Below are 19208 nucleotides of genomic sequence, written 5' to 3'. Positions count from 1 at the left end.
ACTTTTAACAACAGTTTAATTGCCATAATATAATATAAATATATATTTTTATGAATATATGTTTAGATGTTTTTATTATATTATATGTATGACTTTATTTAAATACATAATAGTTTCTTGGAATTCCTGATATATAAAGTTACTTTAAACAAGAATTGTGATCCTGTGTCTCCTTTCCCTCTGTCCTCTGTGCTTTGTGACACTCCCACTCTCTCTCTCTCTCTCTCTCTCTCTTCCTCTCTCTCAGAGGGCAGCAACAGCAGCCACGAGTCTCGGGTGGGGCTGGTTGGAGGCGTGGACCGCGAGAAGAGGACGGTCGTCCCTCTGGCTGTCGTCTCCACTCTCACCATCCTCTGTCTGCTGGTACTGGTGGGCATACTCGTCTACTGGAGGTACACACACACACACACACACACACATACACACACAGGGTCAATATCTGCCTCAGGAATGTCCTCTGTTTACTTATATTCTGATGCGTTTGTGTCACAGAAACTGTGTTCAGACGGCTCATTTCTACCCAGATGACAGTGCGTCACCTAAAGTAATATCGGCTCCATCGACGCCCCTGTTTCTGGCCACCGGTACGTACACACACTCTCACACACACACACACACACTCTCATAGGACTTTATTACATTGTCACCGCGACATGGAACTGTTGAACTGTTTCATTGCAGACGGTCACGAGCCACTGACGGTGAAGCAGTTCGTGAAGCATGTCATGGAGCTGCACGCCGCCAACACCTTCTCCAAGGAGTTCGAGGTGTGTGGAGTGTTACTAATGAAGAGTATATGAGTTCAACAAATGTCTGAGGACCCTAACCCTTCCCCCACAAGGGGAAAATGAACTGCCACAAGATACTTTGAAAAAACGATAGTTAGATAGATATACTACCTGAGATTCTGCTTGCAAAAGTTGAACCAGCATAGAATAACGGGATCCCTTAGTTTTGGTTCATGTGTTTAGACAGCTCATCGTTTGTCATAGCTCCTTAATGCTCCTCCATATCTCTATTAACGTCATGTTCTTCAGGGATGTCATTTAGCACAGCGATAATGTGGAACTTCCATGTACAACATGTCATGCAACAGAATACAGGAAGGGTGTTTGGTACTAACCCCGTCAGTGCTACTTGGTTCTCATCCCAGTCTGCAAAGTCAAAATACGTGAGATAGATCGATAAAACCTCCTGTTTTTCAAGTTTATATTGAATGTGAAACAAGATTTTTAGAAATGTCTCATGTGCAGTATTGACTTATTTGAATGTTGTGTTACGTATCTTAGACCAGCTTTGTGGATGAGTTTCAACAATAACCACATCTGCATGACATCCGTCACCTGTTTCCTAGCATGAACCTCCTGAGTAACGCACACAGATGGGATTCATTTCCATAGCTGCAGTAAATAAGCCCACTTATTCCACCAGTCTATTAAAACAAAGTGGCTTAAATGAAGGAGCTTTTGGGCCGAGCAAAGAACTTGTAATCACACACAAGCCTTTCAGGGTATATTCATTATTTATCTTTACAGCCATGGCTAACAAAAAGTCCACAGCTCAGCTGGGAATATCGGTGCGTTTCCCACTAAGCCCCGCCTCTCTGTGTGTCTCTGAACCCCATATTCCTGGACCTGCACTGACTCCCTGTCTGTCTGTCTGTCTGTCTGCCCCCCCCCCCCCCCCCCAACCCTCCCCTTCCCACTCTCCTTTCACCACCTCCACCACCATCGTCGTGCTTTCTGCATCCTCACCACCCTCCATTAGATTGTCAAAGAATCCTATGAGGTAAGACACCTGCAGTATCACCCCTAACCAGTTGTAGAGGCGTGTTTTGTTTTTTTTCCTTGCTTTACAACTCTGGAAAATTTGAGCTTTGTCTCAAATGAATTCCCCCTGTTGACAAACCAGTCAGCTTGTAGACCGCAACTTCTGTATTTCACATGTGATATTGAATGTAAAGTTGATGTTTGCCAGTTAAATATTGGCTTTTGGATTTAAATGTGTACAAATATGAGGATTGTGAGGCAGAGCTTTTGCTCTCTGCTCCACGTTTCAGTCCATATTAGAAGCATCTTTTCAAACTGAGATGGAGCCAAGGACACTCACAGTATCAGTGGCTTCACACATATCTCGTTAATCCATATTTAGAATCATTCATAATAATGAAAGAGAAATGAAAACCCTACCATCTGTGCAGCTGCTTGTTGTCCCACATTTGTATTGAATCTGAGGCTTTAATACAGTAGCATCAGTCTCCTGCATAGATCCTCAGACTGTAAATAAGAAGTGGACGTAGTCAGCGTGATGTAAACCATTGGTTTGTGAACTGTTGTTCTAAAGCCTCAAGTGCGGCAATTTGGCCGTTGCCATCTTGTTTTTTTGGAACCAGAAGTGACACGAGAGGGTGGAGCTGAATACAACTGAACCTAAATGAGACACTTTTAGGGGACCAAAAGGTTACAGTTGCCTTTCATGAAGTGAAAACACACTATGAAAGGGCAAAAACTCCCAAACTGGACAACGCCGTCGTAGCGACCTGTCAATCACCAGGTAGCCCCGCCCTAAAGCATACCCCGCTTTATGGTCTATTTGACTCTAAATGGACCATAATTTACTAAATGAACATCATGCTGTATTGAAGTAGACTTGAAACTGTAGATTGAGACCATAAACTCATGTTTGCAATGTTTACTGAGGTAATAAATCCAGTGAGAAGTAGAGTCCTTTCCTCACAGACTTCTATACAATCAGACTTTTTTTTGCAACCGGAGGAGTCGCCCCCTGCTGGCCAGTACAGAGAATGCAGGTTTAAGGAACTTCCACATTGGCTTCGCGTTCAGAATCGGAGGTTGCCGCCTGTATAGATCAGGATTCATGCCCTCTCCTCCTTTGTATGAAGTCTATAAGCATAATGCGACTAATGCAACCCTTATATGTCCTTATATATTCTTTCTCACACTAAATTCTTGTATTTCCTCCCCTACATGAATCTTCTTAATCCAAGTTACAACTGTATTCACAAGAGCTCATTTCTCTGTTGGTTTTGTCTTCACCGTAGACTCTTGACTATTGTACTGTAATACTACAGACCACTATAGACCGATAGAAGTCTTACTTATGTTTGTATTGATTTTCAGGAGGTGCAGGCGTGCACAGTGGACATGGGCATCACTACAGACAGCTCCAATCACCCCAACAACAAAAGCAAGAACAGATACATAAACATACTAGCCTGTACGTCACTGTTCAACATGGTCACAGTTCAACATTTATGATCGTAAAAGCCAGCAATGATGACGCTCATTAACCCTTTCCTCTCCCAGATGACCACAGTCGAGTCAAACTCTCCAACAGTCTGGACAGAGATGGGAAATGCGGAGACTACATCAACGCTAACTTCGTAGACGTGAGTGTGTTCTTGGGGAGCCTTGCGTGCCAACAGGCAGACTGACTTTACATCCCATCCGTTGTTTCCTTGACGACGTGGCGGTTTTCCTCCGCAGGGTTATGAGCGAACGAGGGCCTACATCGCGGCTCAGGGGCCCCTCAGAGCGAGCAAGGAGGACTTCTGGAGGATGATCTGGCAGCAGAATGTCGGTGTCATTGTCATGATCACCAACCTCAAGGAGAAAGGACGGGTAGGAAGGTCCCTCTGCCGCTGCACAAACACCAGCTTCTTACACACACACACATCTGGCGGTTTGTTTTCATCATTTTGTGTCGAGGCCAAGCTGGAGTTTGGCAATCCTGTGCTGCTTGTACAGTTTGGAAATGTCTTAGAAAAAAGAAATGCAAGAGAGCTAGAAGCAGGATCGAAAGCCACATTAAATTTAGTTTTAGAGAGTTTCAATGTCATAGCTTTTAAAGCAGTATCACCTGATTCTTTAGTCACTTTGGCAAACATGTCAGCAAACAGCAGCTTTTATTTACACATCCAGCAGATACAGAGAAATACTAGAATTCATTTGGATTTGTGTTTGTGTCTACCTGACAAATGTAAGTCGATCACCTCCTGAGGGAAATATCTGGCTCTTCAGCTGCTAAATGCTCCACTATGTCCACCAGCTAGTAGCTGGCTTTGTCCGTCTGGTGTTTGGTGCTGAGCAGGTTGTGCACAGTTGGGTTTATTACAGCTTTTTAGCTCCAAACAGCTGCAGCTGAAAACACCTCTTGGTGAGAGCGGTGGGGCTCCATCAAAACAGTGAAGCTGCGGGCTGTAAAACCAAAACAACAGGCTGAAAGATGATAAAACGCTCCATGGAGATGAGGAGATCTCAGCATCTTATAATCAGCCGGCAGGAGAAACTGAGCCTTTTAGGGACCTAAGCCTGATTCGGTCATCTGTCCACAGACAAAGTGTGACCAGTACTGGCCGGAGGTGAACCATGAAGAATACGGCCCCTACCAGGTGACCCTGAAAAGCAGTAAAACCCTTGCTTACTACACACTGCGGACGTTCACCATCAGAGATACCTCAAACAAGGTACATCTCACACACACATACACACACACACACACACACACACTATCCCTCTCTGTCTCTCTCTTTCCAACTCATACACCAACAAATAGCGCTGACTGCAGTGACAGTCCAAAGTGAGTTTGGGGTTCAGTTCCAAACAAGTCTGTTCAAACTTAAAAACACTGGCTTTGTATCATTTCTGGTCCTCCAGGCGTCTCAGAGGAGAGTTGAACACACCGTCCTCCATTACCACTACACCCAGTGGCCGGACATGGGCGTCCCAGAATACACTCTGCCTGTGCTGTCCTTCATCAGAGCGTCCTCCCGGGCGAGGACACAGGAGATGGGTCCCGTTCTGGTACACTGCAGGTGTGTATCTATTACTATTTTTTTCAGATATGCCATGCACTGAATCCGTGTGTTTGACATGTGATGTGTGTCACAGTGCCGGCGTAGGAAGGACAGGAACCTACATAGTGATAGACAGCATGCTGCAGCAGATCCAGGATCAGGGTACGGTCAACGTTCTCGGTTTCCTGAAACATGTCCGGACGCAGAGGAACTTCCTGGTTCAGACGGAGGTAAACGAACTGGCACAAGGACCTAGTACTTCTATCTTTGTGAGGACACACCTGATTCTAACCTGAACCTTAAAAACCAAGTCTAAACCCTCAAACAGGCCTTTGAAGGTCTGTCCCAAAGTGAGGACCAGACAAAATATCCTCACTTTCTGAAGGTCTAAAACTCAAATTGGTCCTCACAAAGATAGCTGTACACAAACACACACACTCTCATCGGATTTCTCAACGTGCATCCAGCCGATCCTAGCTGTCTCTTTGTTTCTCCTTCTGTCGCTCTCCTGTAGGAGCAGTACGTGTTCATCCATGACACTCTGGTGGAGGCCATCTTGAGCCGTGGCACCTCAGTGACCTCTGACCTCCTCCACACTTACGTGTCTGACCTCCTGACCCCTGGGGCGTCGGGCAGGACGCGCATGGACAAACAGTTCAAGGTATAGCATGTTTTATAGGCCTCTGTTTTATGCTCTTGTTTGTCCTTTACATTCTAGGCATTTAACCAACACTTTGGTTATTTCGGCCATATTACTATCGTGCAGGTGTACACATTGAATGTTGCAAATGTAATCGACTCGTCTTGTTGCGTTTCAGTTGATCAGTCAGCGTCAGGCGAAGCACGCAGACTACAGCACGGCCCTGAGGGAGGGCAACGCTGAGAGGAACAGAGCCAGAGCTCTGATGCCTGGTAAGCAGGGCAGGTTTACTCAACCAACAAGGAGAGATGTGGAAGTTTTTAAATGTTTCATCCACAGCCTGTTCAAAAAACGACACATGATCAGGAACAGTGTGTTATTAAGTCTGTTTTCTTTCGGGTATAATCACCAGAAAATAAGAATCATAGAGTTTTTGGTACCTCAGAATGATCCGTTTATACCTATATATGAGTCCGCCGCCACATTTCTATGGTAGCCCAGAACGGTCAAACCAAACCGAGCCAATCGCGCTTTCCCGATTTCACGTCGCCCACCTGGTTTACAGAGAGACCTCACCGCTACATATCGCCAGATTCTAAGTGTTTAAGTGAGAGGTAGATTGAGGCGCACGACCTCGTGGCCCCTGTTGTGATTGGTTGGCTCACCAGTGTGGTGAATATGGGCTGATGTCTCTGTGTTTTTGTGTAGTGGAAAGATCAAGAGTGTGTCTGACCGCTTCCGAGGCAAACTCCACGGGGTACATCAACGCCTCCTACGTCATGGTAAGACTACTGGGATCTGTTTATTGGTCACCGTGTTATTGAAGGGCCCTTCAACGAAACATTTGCTGATAGTTTTACGCTGCTGGTGTTTTCACAGGGACACCACCACAGTAAGGAGTTCATCGTGAGCCAGACTCCTCTCAGCAGCACGGTGGCAGATTTCTGGAGAATGGTCTGGGAGCACAGCACACACACTGTCGTCCGTCTGCCAGACACACACTGTCAGGTATAACACACACACACACACACACACACACACATACAGTACCTATACAATGAGTATATATCAACACATTCAATCTGACATGTTTTTCTGTTTATGTCAGAGTGGAGTCGGGGAGTCCTGTGTTTACTGGCCCAGTAAAGACCAGCCAATGAGCTTTGAGGGTTTCACTGTGTCATATTTGGGGGAGGAGCATGTGTGTTTGTCCAATGACGAGAGACTCTTGGTGCAGTACTTCACAGTGGAGTCTCCACAGGTAACACAAACACACACACACACACACACACACACAGTATTCTGTGTTTTACATTTATATATATATTGTATATGCATATATACTTTTTGTTTCTCTACCTCTGTGTAGAGTGTGCTGGAGGTGCGTCAGTACAGCGCCCCCTGCTGGCCCAACCCAGACAGTCCCATCAGGAACAGTTTTGATCTGGTCAGCGCAGTCCGAGAGCAGAGCAGACTTTCGGACACGCCCACAATCATATATGATCCGTGAGTACTACATAGACAGGAACAGCCTTCATGTGACACTTTTTTTGTAAGGGCTAATCTATGTGTGTGTGTGTGTGTGTGTGTAGGTTGGGAGGTGCTACATCAGGGCTGTTCTGTGCCCTCACCGCCCTGTCCAGTCAGCTAGAGGAGGAAGGAGCGGTAGACGTCTACCAGGTGGCACGGATGACCAACCTCATGAGGCCTGGTGTTTTTAATGATATAGTAAGCACACAATGCTCTCAATGCTCTCTGTCTCCACTTCATGATCTTTAAAATGACAATTAAGTGAGCAACTTCACTTCAGCCGCTAACCAATAACATATCTAGGGATTTGGAAAAAAGCAAAAAGCTGGTAAGAGTTGTTTTTTTCTTCTTCTTAATAACAAAAGATGTTTTCAGTGTGGAATTTGCGTCTCGCCCCAACAGGAGCAATACCAGTACCTGTACCGAGCTGTGCTGAGTCTGGTGAGCAGCCAGGAAGACCAGAAAGCCCTGCAGAGTCCAGAAACCAACGGGTCTGTACCACTGGGCCAGACTAACATCGCTGAGAGCCTGGAGTCGCTCATGTAGACACACACACACATTTACCACACAAGCATGTCACATTCACAGACATTGCATCATACAAGCCCACAGACACACCGGCGTGGACGGACTGCTTTGGTGACTGAGGTTTGACCTGACATGAGATGATCATCTCTTGTGTCTGTGGTTCCCGGCTGTGTCCACTGAGCACGTGGCAGCTTCAGACAGGTCATTAAAAGTGATAACATGCAGCTCATTTATGATGGTAACCCTCATGTCAGATGAAGTGACCCAACCAGGCCATGATAGGACTCGTCCATGAAAAAAAGTAAAGGTGCCACTTTATTACGAGGCACAGTTTATAAATGATTTATTTTTAGTTAAACGATGATAATACTTTACTAATGCTATATAGAACTACGGAAGCCCTGAGAAGTCTTAGTCTAAATGTGTGTGTGACTTCAGAACAGGTGAAAAAAGGTTTTGCTGAAATAATATTTTTGTATCTGTGAGAACAGGTTGGGTGAAAAAGTTTTGCCATGTGAATTTTTTTTTTTATCTTTCTAATTGTTGTTGCAACACTCATTTTGGCCACAAGAGGTTGAAGTGCACCACTACTCCATGTTCTAAACGGGACTAAACGCAGTCTAAACACAAGGTATATATTATGTGCGATAGAAAGTGATGTAACACTACTGTCATGTCCTTCTTTTGGCGCTCAATGTATTTTAATCGGCGCTAATCTGCCTTTAGGGTAAACCTGAATGCTTTCAGTCCTATTTAGAACACGGGGAAGTGGTGCACTTCAGCCTCATGTGGCTGAATGAGTTTTACACAACAAACACTTTGAAAAATAAAGACCTGCCAAAAATTATTTTCTTACCTGTTCTTCAGTCATAAACATTTTTTTTCACTTGCCTCTAAGGGCTTCAATATCAATCAGTTTAAACAAAGTGTGTGTTGCCAGGTTGAGAAAACTCCCTTTGATTGGTCAGACAGTTTTCCCTGGAAAAGGGCTGAAGACAATAGAAACCAAAATCCATTTAGTGCAATTGTAACTACATTCTTGATGGCTTATTAGAAAGTGAACACCCGATGACAATTTATTAATAAATGATCAAGATTTGAAACGGTACTTTTAAGAAGGAGAAAGGATAAAACCAGCCCAACCCAATAACTGATCTATAAAGCATTAGTAAATGATGTATTAACCGTTAATAAAGCCATTAGTGACAATTCAAAAGTCCTTTCTAAGAGAAGTTCATTATTAGGAAGTGGTACCAAAATGTCATTGGAAATTATTTTTTCTTAATGACAAAAGGAGTCACCTTTATAATGTTAATAACAGACCTACTTAAATTCATAACTTCTGTCTATTATCATCTTTCTTGAACATTTATTTCTTTGACTAGTGGTCTCTTTGCCTTTTTTAATCGCTCTCTTGTCTTCTAAAAGACACAAATTCATATGAATAGAAATTGAAATTGGCAAACAGGCAAAAACATAAATACAAATAAATACAAATTAGATACAAATAGTACAAGAAGACTTAAAGGTAATAAAAAAGGGAACTGATGTAGGAAATGACATTCTCCTAACCTCTTGTTTTCCTACATATTTTATGCACCGCACATTAACCAGCAGATATTGGGGCTCAAACTAGCACGCATCCTTAGTGAGAGAAATATTTTGATTAACCAAAATCTGTGAAGGCCTCACTCGTGACACTAAATTGACTGCTGTTGAATTCCTCCGTTCATGGTCTCTGGTACCCCGTGCCTTTTGTAATTCATGTTATTGTACTTTAAACCTGTTTTGATACAACAACTGTGTGACTAATATGCCAAAATAATGATCTGTGATTTTTTTTTTTTCTATTTTCTATTGCGCTTGTTACTTTCATATGTCGACGTCAGAGAGGAGACGAAACGTCAGATGTTTTGTAAAAGATGCAATCTGGGATTTAAATGGTATTCCACACCACGGTCCCTGTAAGCCTGACAGGTGGCTGTAAAAAGCGGCAGCTTGAATTCATGTCAGTTAACTACGACGGTGTATTAGGACCATTGTAGGTAAAAAAAGAAAAGAAAAATGACGGATGAAGATAACTTTTTTTTACAAATTAACAAGAAAAAAACCTATACTATAAAACTATAACGTCAAATTATACTTTAAAATGGAATTTAGCAATACGGAAATAATTGTGATTCTCGTCCAGAATCACCATATTATCATCAGCATACAGACTTCAAAGACACACTGCCGTGAATTGGGCCTATTCAGCATAAAACAACATTTTTCTCAAAATATTGCCCCCCCCCCCCCCCCCCCCTCCCTTGGCTCTATAAATTCATCTTTTATTTATTTTTTTAACCTACAATGGCCCAAATACACTGACATAGTTTACAATGAATTCCAATGGTTGGTTTTCATAAGTTAAGGAAACATCAAAACCTTTCTAATCACTCATTGCAACAGAACACTCCAGCATTATAATCAGCTGTCATAAAAACCAGTGCATCAGTCAGCTGAGACAGTCGTCTTACTGCTGCAAACATTTAGTGTGGAAAGACCAACAGCTGAACTTGACGATATTCTGTTCAACTTCGGACTGAAAACGAGATTCAGCCGGCGAGAGCTCTGCGTCCCTGTTGCCACCACTACGACTGTTTCCATTCTGAGCGAGTCCAAACGTGCCCATTGTGTCGGACACGATCAATCAACCTCTGAATCACTTTCAAACAAATGTTGCGGCTTCTATACGTGCCTATTTTGCATCCGCCCCGTGCCATATTTAGAGCACATCTGGGGATGCAAAATGGCACAAACCATTCGAGGCGACTGCAACTGTGCCAGATAGCGATTCACACCAGATCGGACTGTAATGTGTCCAAACTCTTTCTGTGTAAATATCCCTGAACACATCAAAAGGCCAAATTACTGTATGTTTATACTGTACCTCTATATATTTTCTATTTTACTATATAAAAGAAAGTGATTTTCTAGTCATTTACACATATACAGTATAACTGTGTGGATTCTATTTGATAATTGTAGCCTGGAAATATTGATCATGTTTATAGTTTTAATGGAATGTTATCTCTTTGTATCTTTATGATCACAGTAGCAGCTTAATGTCTATACCTTTATCTCCAGCCATAAACTGGTGCAGTATGTAAATAGCAACAAGTGGAAGCAACACCAACCCTGTTTATGATTTTGAATTTGTTTCTTTTTTTCCAGGAGGGAGAAATCAATAAAATGTTCTTGTTTAGACCCAAACTTATCTCTTCATTTTATTAAACAGTCTCAAACACACAAAGACACAGGTTTATCATGCTTTTATTCATATTATAATACACTGTATGGCATGGTCTCCCCTGATCAACCTGTACATGACACGATAGTAAAGACAAGTTAAATAATCAATGCACAACCATGAACGGTTAACAAGGATTAAGTCGAAACCCCCAAAAATATATATTTCTATATAATCATATTAATGTTTGTCATGACACATATTATACTGTAGCAGTCACGTGAGATAAAGTGTATATAGTGCATTAAGAATAAACCGGTATGCAGTGAGATTATGAGTACCCACACTGGGGACTATTTCTTTTTTTAAACTATTTGTGTAAAGCAGATTCCCATCCTGCCTTCACTCTCCACTCACATCCCCGTCGGTTTCTGCATGATGTTCATGTTTGCAGTGGTTTTGTTTCCATGCAATCAGTACTTAAGATAATATCACATTACAGAGGCTGTTTTCTATTTGTTATTACAACAGCTGTCTGTTTCAAACTCAAACTGCACGAAGATACAAAAATAAAACCTTTCTCTAGACCTCCATCATCTGAGCCAAATGTGCTATTTATTAGGACTTCAAATTATTCCACGGTGCATGGAAACACAATAACCTGAATAAAAACACAGCATCGTATAGATTTATTCTGATTTCTGATCATGTAAAATGACTAGTTAATGGCAATAAGTTCACTGTCGATCTGCGGCCGCGTCAACTTTTTTTGTCCCACGTCTTTAATCTCATCTGTCTCGTAACAAAATGTTCAGGATTCTCTCAGTGTGCACACTACCCTGTTGTTTTATATGCTGTTACTTTGATGAAGAGACATTGTGTTATGGCACATAGAGATGTTAGAATGGAGGACATGGCGGCGGTGTAGGTGATGGCTGACGAATCAAAGCTTTGAGTCGTCCTGCTGCCTGTGGTGTAATGACTGTTTTCTGTAACATACCCATTTTATATCTTTTGTGACAATACATATTAACGGCTGTGAATTCTCACATAAAAGCCATGAAACAAAAATAAAAAAGTTATTGCTAGTACATATATAACAATGACTGTCATGGAAAATGCAGCACTGCATTCATTCTGTCAGGACAACGTATTTTTCATTGTACTTTCTCAAGAAAACTTGAAACTCAACACTTCTTTCCTTTTTCAAAATAAAAGCCTTGTGGAGAAGTGAACGGATTCTGCCCCCCTGAACCGCTGGACATTGTTTTAATGTTTGGAAACCTGGGAGGCTTCTTACTGTAAAATATGGTTGATAAAATAGATATAAACTGTCGAAGTTAAACTTAAAGGCCCGAGTCTCTCTTAAAGTTGCAATCTTGAAGATCTTCACTGCGGTCTCTTTAGCGACACCTATGGCGGTTAGCAGTAATCGCAGCTGTGTTTTCGTTTGTTCGGCCACAGTAACCGTTTACTTGCAGCGCTAGCAGACACCTGGAGAAAGAATAACAGCACGCTGCTTCACACAAAAGAGAGTCGAAGAGCGGGTTGATTTAGCTCCGCCCACCTCTGCTGGGGGATGGAGGCCGCGTCAATAGCTGCACACCGCTTGTGAATGTCGCCGCAGACACCCAGTTCATAATGCTGAACAGCTTTCATCCCCTCATTCGGTGACAAATAGGGACATACCAGACATTCATTTAAAGGAAAATCTTCGAGATTATTACTTTAAATTTGAGTTAAATAAAACTCCTGGGCCACTGTATGAGAATTTATGGCGTACACTTTGTTTAAGAACTAAACGTGACATGATAAATTACACCAAAAGCAAGATTAAAATATGTAGTCTTGTGCAATACACTGAGTGCAAATGCAAGTAATACAGGCAAGAAAATACTTAAAATATATTTCTTTGTATATAATATATAATTTTGGGAGAATAGCTACATCGTCTACTTCACCTAAAATGCTACAGCACCACAACTTCCTCCTGTTTCGAGCATGTGATGAGCGTCGCTCTCTTTTATTGGCTCACTCACACACACATGGAGAGGAACTCCAGTTGAGCTGCTTTGTTATTGCGTCTCAGGAGGAAGACGCCGCCGTGCTCTGTAGCATTCAAATGTTTCATAGCTTCTTAGAATTACTTTAGACTCATAATGAGTGATGCCACTTTGAAATTAATTGTTTACATTTAGCACCTTTTTAAAAGCAAGAGGAAGGGCGAGGCGGAGAGGCTCTTCCTATCTGCAGCCTTAGTTTCCCTGACAGCCCTGTTGGGACACAGAGGAGAAATTAGACAGCAGTATAAAGCACTGGATTAAGCAGAGTGTGAGTGTGTGTGTGTGTGTGTGTGTGTGTGTGTGTGAGTCCTTACAGAGTTGGTTCTTTTGCGTTTCCAGCAGTCTGGGTTGAGTCTTTTCTGTTCGTCTGCGAGGGCTTTGGCCTGCACGGTGAACATCCGCCGCTCCTCACTTCGCATTTTCTTCCACCGCTCCCCGAGGAGGACGCTGATCGCTCTGCACACACACACACACACACACACACACACACACACACACATCACACATCACACATTACCTTACGACTAAACATTGACACAGCAGCTCCACAGCACACACACACACACAGGGCACACACACCTGTTGTCCTTGCCCGGGTACATCTGTGTGTACTCCATCCTGAACTTCTTGGCGAACAGCATGAAGGCGTTCATTGGCCGCTTGCACTTAGTGGGCGTGGCGTTGTTGCTGCTGCTTCCTGCCGCGGCGGCTTGCTGGCTTTTGGTTGGCTTTTGACGAGGAGAGTGGGCGTGACCGGGACCGTCTGCAGGTTTTAAGCAGATCCACAAGTTATTGTTTTCTTTCTCTCTTTCATGAAATGCATCCTCTTTCTCACACGAGTGTTTTCGTAATATACATTTTTGTATTTTTGCAAAGTGAACGCTGCCCGTTCTCGGTGTGTATCTGTGAACAGGAGGCATGAGGCGCAGTACCTTGTGACGGGTCTCTGTCCGGAGAAACGGCTCCCCCGCTGGACTGCGAGGCCCGCCGCCGCCTCGCCATGCTGCTCAGCACGTAAACCGCAGAGGAGTCCCGAGGAGTGAAATCATAACTGAGGAAGACACGCGTGTAAAAAACAGGTGTTTCGCTGATGAGCCTTTTGCTGCTTTTGGGTTTAGAACACTTTTACCTCCTGAATGTGTCGAAGACCAGCGAGTCGTCGGTGTGTTTGGCGTCCCTGTGCCCCGGGGGGAGGCACACGTCTCCCACCTCCATCTCATAGCACGGTATCCCATAACGCACCACGGTCAAGCTCGGGTGAAATGACGACCAGCCTGTCGGAAAGCAAGGCGAAGGGTGTAAAGAGCAGTCGTTTAAAACAGGTCGCAGTGTTGTCTCTCGCCGTCGCTCCTACCTTTCTTTTTGACGTAGAAGGGGTGGTCGAGGTGGCACCGGGCGGTCATGGCGGCGTGCCCGAATGCGCCGGGGTCAAAGGTCAGCTGAAGGACGGCCTGACCAGACAGCACAGTCTCTGAATGCTCCACCAGTTGCAGACCCTCGGAGCCATAACTCTGCAAAAGAGCGAGCAGCGCGTTGACTCATTGCGTACAATTACAAAACGAGACGATGAAGAAGTACAGCTGCCCCGGGACAACCAGGGTCTGTGTGACGGACGGGCCTCCGTTAGCAGTTAGCTCGAATTCAGCCGTTGCAAACTCTGTCACCTCTGCCACACCGGACCCAAGCCAATAAACTATTATTGTAGAGGTGAAATGCTGCATGTTTTACATTGTACCTTTAGTTAATATATACTGCTGCTGCTGCTGTTAAAAAATACAGCACATTAACACTGACCTACACTGACAAGGTAAAGTGCAACCGCGAGCTTCTCGCACAATGTACCTTCAGAGACCCGGACCGCTCCCCATCCCTAGAGTCCTCCTCGGCCGAGTCCAGGTCCTCCACGTCCTGCCACTCCGTGTTGGAGCCGCGGTGGAAACGCAGATTGGTGCCTGGTGACAGATGAAAAGCCGCTCTGAGATATGAACGATCCAATAAAATCTCACATTTATGTCTTTCAAGCAGAGAAGAAAAAGTGAGGTAGCAGCAAAAGAATGTGTGTGTGTGTGTGTGTGTGTGTGTCTACCTTTGAGAAAGCAGTGCCAGGCCGTGGGCGGACAGGAGAAGCTCCAGCCCATGTCTTCATCACCAGACAGAGAGGATCTGGTCGACACAGCAGAACCACATTCACTGCTCTTCTGTGGAAACACGGAGCGTCTGTCAGGCACGACTCGGGAATCTAACAGCGGCCAAAGAGTTTGTTCAAACACCACAAGCAGCTCATTGTTGCCCTGATGAGTCAAGTCAGTTTCACTAAGTCAAATACAATAAAAGATGCGTTTCTTTTTTATTTCTTCTACAGAAATTGTGTCGGTGACAGTGATTAATGATGGCGCGGGTGAACATGAGCTCTACCCTGGTGCGCCGGCGCTCCCTGACGTGACCTCTGGGGGGCGACGGGGGGAGACGGAGGGGAGGCCGGGCGTAGGAATGTAGATTGCTGCTGGTGCTGGAGAGGCAGGCCGGAGAGGAGCTGAAAATGACACAGGCTCATGAGTGGAATGGAGGCTCACTGCAGCGCATTACAGCCATGCGTTCTCTGTTGTATTCCCGCTTGTGCTCGGCAGCGTTGGTGTTTCAGGACGTTTGTTGCGTTAGCTACCTGCTGCTGGGAGGCTCTCGCAGCAGAGGGCTCTGAGGTCCGGTGGCGATGTGAGCCAGCTGCGTCAGCCAGTGTGTGTCCGGAGGCTGAGCGCGCCCACGCCGCTCCTGGTGCGACACGCCCGCGTCCACCTGGTAGACAGGTGGAGCCGCTGGCTCCGCCTCCTCCCGGACCTCCTGCAGGTCTGGGAGGTCGTCTAGGAGGAGGAAACAAATGATGTGTTTGATAGAAAAAAGAAAAATATATATTCTGCATGCTCGTGTCTTATGTACCATATTCCATGTAACTGTCACTGGTGGGGAAGCTGGGTGAGGAGGAGAGGCGTTCCTCACAGCGCAGCAGGTCATGTGACTGGTCTCTATCTGCATCCATCATCACCTCTGAAGGTAACACCAGACAAACAGCGTAGGGAGCACACTTCAGTTACAGGATGTACCATGTTTAGATTTCACAGCATGTATTCATTTGATTAATAAATACATAAATACATTTGATCATAGATGAACATGTCCTTTAGAAAAACTATTCCTACCATCTATTATATATTGTATAGACCTTTGGATTAACTGAGCAAAAAAATAAAAATGTCGAGGTGAAACACAGTAGATGGATAACGTTTTAAAAATCACCTTACGAAAACTCAAGGCCAATCAATTAAAATATTGTGTTTTCAGAATCTATTCCCAAGATAATATTAGTCTATTCTTCTTCTTCTTCTTCTTCTTCATATATTAATCATATAATTAGTAAGTCATCACCTATTTAGAATTATTAGTATATAATAATAAGGATGGCAAACAACATCTTTTGCGATTTCAGAGATTAGTCTGGCAGCTGGTTGGAGGTTATGGGTAAAGTCTGTTTACTGAGCTCTATGCTGTCTTCTGTTGCTCTGGGGAAACGTTCCAAAGTTTTGTAAAAAAAAAAAAGAAATACTAATGATGTCATCAGGGTCACTCCACATATTAATGGCATGCCTGTGTTACAAACAGGCGGTCTCTTGGGGGTCCCACAGCTTCACGAAGTGAAATACTAAATCAGGGGAGTTACCCCTTTAAGAGCGCTGCGTCAGTAATTACACTGCGCAGACATGCGCGTTACCTGCGCAGCGCGCTGCTCCGTGGTTACCTGCGGGTTCGCCCTCAGGCTCAAAAGGCCGCGCGCTCTGACGTTTGGGGTCACCGGACAGCACAACGGGGGTCACCACCTCCCAGACCATTGCGTCCGCGGGAACTGAAACGGACGCACAAGCGTGTCACTTCATTAGCGTGATATTTTTATTTTATGTAAATTATCAAATTAAATATAGGAAATATATTGTTGGTTGAACATATAATCTTACAGGTAAAGCTAAACGTTACTGGCATCTGCATTACTGGACTCCCATGAGCACCCACTAACACACGCACGCACGCGCGCACAGGAACTTGATCCTCCAATGAGCCGTAACGTATAGTTGGGGTGACGTAAGGACACGTACGGTGACGTGAGGTAACACAGAGCTGGTTACCTAATAATACACCGACACGTTCTCAAAGCTCCAGTCTGTCTGTTTGGTATTATTGTCCATAACACGTTGACATATTCCGTTTCGAACATGTAAACACGATAAGAGCGTGTTCCGGTCATATCTATTTCACAATAATAACGTCATGTGACTCCCTTCTTGTTTATAAACTTTGAGATCCTGCACGCATGCGCACCTAAAAGCCCATTCATTCAATGGGGAGAAGGGCAGCGATAATACGTTTGAACTAAGTAGTTCTCAATAAGTAACAAAACAACACGAAAATAAAGCGGCTATGACACACTGAATATTATGGGCTGTTAATAAATACGTGCTGTCCATGTTCTCACGCGACGATAAACTTCAAAAGAAGCTCCGTTTTCTTGTTCTCGCGAAACAAAAAGTGCCGTTGAAAAATTAGAAGTTACGTCGACGAAAACCATTAAAAAGAGCTTCAGCGTCCGTGTTTCACCCGCCACACAAACGAGCCCAATTATATTCAGGGTGTGAATAAAAGAAATGAGTTCAAATACGTTACAATGGTCGAGTCATTCTGTTGCGCAAAATGCAGTTAGAACAAAACAACTGCCCGTCAACAATGAAGCTCCACGGAGAGCGCAGAGAAACTGTATTTATGGAGAAAAATACACGCTGTCAGTTCCACGTTACTGCTCGCGTGCCACGTTCGGGGGGAAATCATTCAAATGGCGTCGTTACTTCTCAAATTCAACGCTTTAAAACCCACAAATGATTTCAATGAAGTTAACTTCACTCACCCAAACAGTCGCCTTGTACGGGTGAGGGGGCGGGTATAAACACTTTGTCCCCAGCGGGCCTGTTGGCCAGACCTGATGTCAATCCGCGGCTTCCCTCATCCTCATTGGTCGGTTCAGTGCAGCTCGTTCTCTGCACTGTTATCGCCACAACAATAAACATCGGCTGTGTTTAAGTGAAGAAAGATGGCCAAACCAAAAGTGACGGATGAAATACATCTGATCTCTTATCATGAGAATGGCAGTATTTCAGATGCTGGAATATAGACTTTGAGACAACAAGATATTATAAATTATTATATTCTTGTCTCACAAAGTAAAAATAATCTAATAGCCATAGTTCTGTTCTAGTTATGAATCCCCTCTTTCTTTTTGTTATTGTATGTAGTTGGACTAGGTGCTTTATATCTACTGTGTGTGTTTATTTATTACAAAAAATATATATATATACATTATATACATGTAATGTAATGTAATATACAATGAAATATATATTTTTTAATAAACAAGAAAAAAAGAATATAAAAAAAAATATTCACATTTCTGCCTACAAGCTAGGACGGACTGCAAACATGAAAAACGTGAGAAAAATACGAATGCAGCAGACAAATAGCCCTCAGCTATGTTTCAATGAATGTTCTTAATTGTTTTTAAATCGTAATTGTTTTAAAATCTCCTTTACTTTTGCCTTATGTTTTGATGCTTTTAATGGTTTTATGTGAAGCACTTTGAATTGCCTTGCTGTTGAAATGTGCTATACAAATACACTTGCCTTGCCTTCAGCGCAATTGTCAATCCTACCTTTTAGTGTAATTATACATGTTTCACTGCTGCAGGCAAGGTGAAGGGTGAAGCCATAATTATAGGCGTCCTCTCATTTAGACAGAGGGGAAGTAGCCCAAAAACTACTCAGGTAAAACATACTTTGTAATAACAAGTACTCAAGAAATACATAGCATTGTTAAAATGCAAACAGGAACTGAATACTGTTGGGTGTAATAGAGATGGTCCCAGTTGGAGTTTAGAGTTGTGTTAGCAGTTTTCTGCTCCGGATATCACGCTAACGTGTCTGCTTTGACGCTGGTGGAGGCGACACTTGACATGATGTAGAATGGCGAGTGTTCACCGCCCTCCAGTGGTCACTGTAAGGAACTGCATTAAAGCGACGAACGTCAAGCTGGACACGATTACAAAGCAACACTTCTGGTCAATCCTTTCGAAATAAATCAATAAGTACTAACAATAAAATACATTTTAATTAATAATCCTCAAAGTAAATCTGAAATGTATAAACAGAAATTACAGATCATTATATATAGTAATCATGTTAATTGTTTTCTAGTGGCCAGAGAATACAATTATACATTATGTAATTATTTAATGTATTTCATATTTATTATTATTATTACAGCTACCCTTATTGTATTATTATTATTGCTAATAATAATAATCATATT

The 19208-nt window shown here is 43.4% G+C and overlaps 2 protein-coding genes across 3 annotated transcripts in view; one reads left to right on the top strand and one right to left on the bottom strand.

The window, feature by feature from the left end:
* The window catches only part of ptprz1b (protein tyrosine phosphatase receptor type Z1b), a gene marked incomplete at both ends in the record, with an annotated part of 53752 nt that extends 46220 nt beyond the window's left edge, over positions 1-7532 (top strand). The window contains 18 exons of the mRNA XM_079183672.1: positions 248-392; positions 493-584; positions 682-767; positions 1768-1788; positions 3141-3237; positions 3327-3409; positions 3507-3641; positions 4355-4486; positions 4677-4834; positions 4911-5046; positions 5331-5477; positions 5635-5728; positions 6165-6238; positions 6336-6464; positions 6565-6717; positions 6826-6962; positions 7049-7184; positions 7389-7532. Coding sequence (XP_079039798.1) covers positions 248-392; positions 493-584; positions 682-767; positions 1768-1788; positions 3141-3237; positions 3327-3409; positions 3507-3641; positions 4355-4486; positions 4677-4834; positions 4911-5046; positions 5331-5477; positions 5635-5728; positions 6165-6238; positions 6336-6464; positions 6565-6717; positions 6826-6962; positions 7049-7184; positions 7389-7532 — 2099 coding nt within the window. The remainder of the gene's footprint in view (positions 1-247; positions 393-492; positions 585-681; positions 768-1767; positions 1789-3140; positions 3238-3326; positions 3410-3506; positions 3642-4354; positions 4487-4676; positions 4835-4910; positions 5047-5330; positions 5478-5634; positions 5729-6164; positions 6239-6335; positions 6465-6564; positions 6718-6825; positions 6963-7048; positions 7185-7388) is intronic.
* A 3321-nt stretch (positions 7533-10853) lies between these two features.
* Positions 10854-17782, bottom strand: LOC306714042 (HMG box-containing protein 1-like). Of its 2 annotated transcripts, XM_079183957.1 has the most exons (13): positions 17755-17782; positions 16573-16704; positions 15744-15851; positions 15472-15667; positions 15225-15342; positions 14896-15007; positions 14652-14761; positions 14164-14320; positions 13939-14083; positions 13742-13860; positions 13389-13572; positions 13124-13265; positions 10854-13019 (listed from the first exon to the last, which is right to left on the bottom strand). In XM_079183957.1, exons 2-13 carry the CDS (start codon positions 16688-16690, stop codon positions 13002-13004), a joined length of 1527 nt encoding a protein of 508 aa, XP_079040083.1. In that variant the 5' UTR covers positions 16691-16704; positions 17755-17782; the 3' UTR covers positions 10854-13001. The 2 variants fall into 2 exon arrangements, with proteins under 2 accessions (XP_079040083.1, XP_079040084.1); XM_079183958.1 differs by lacking the exon at positions 17755-17782 and having other exon boundaries at positions 16600-16705.
* Between the last annotated feature and the right edge of the window lie 1426 nt (positions 17783-19208).

This window comes from Pholis gunnellus, assembly GCF_910591455.1.
Source record: "Pholis gunnellus genome assembly, chromosome: 22".
NCBI lineage: Eukaryota > Metazoa > Chordata > Actinopteri > Perciformes > Pholidae > Pholis > Pholis gunnellus.
This window is presented reverse-complemented; position numbering and strand designations above follow the sequence as displayed.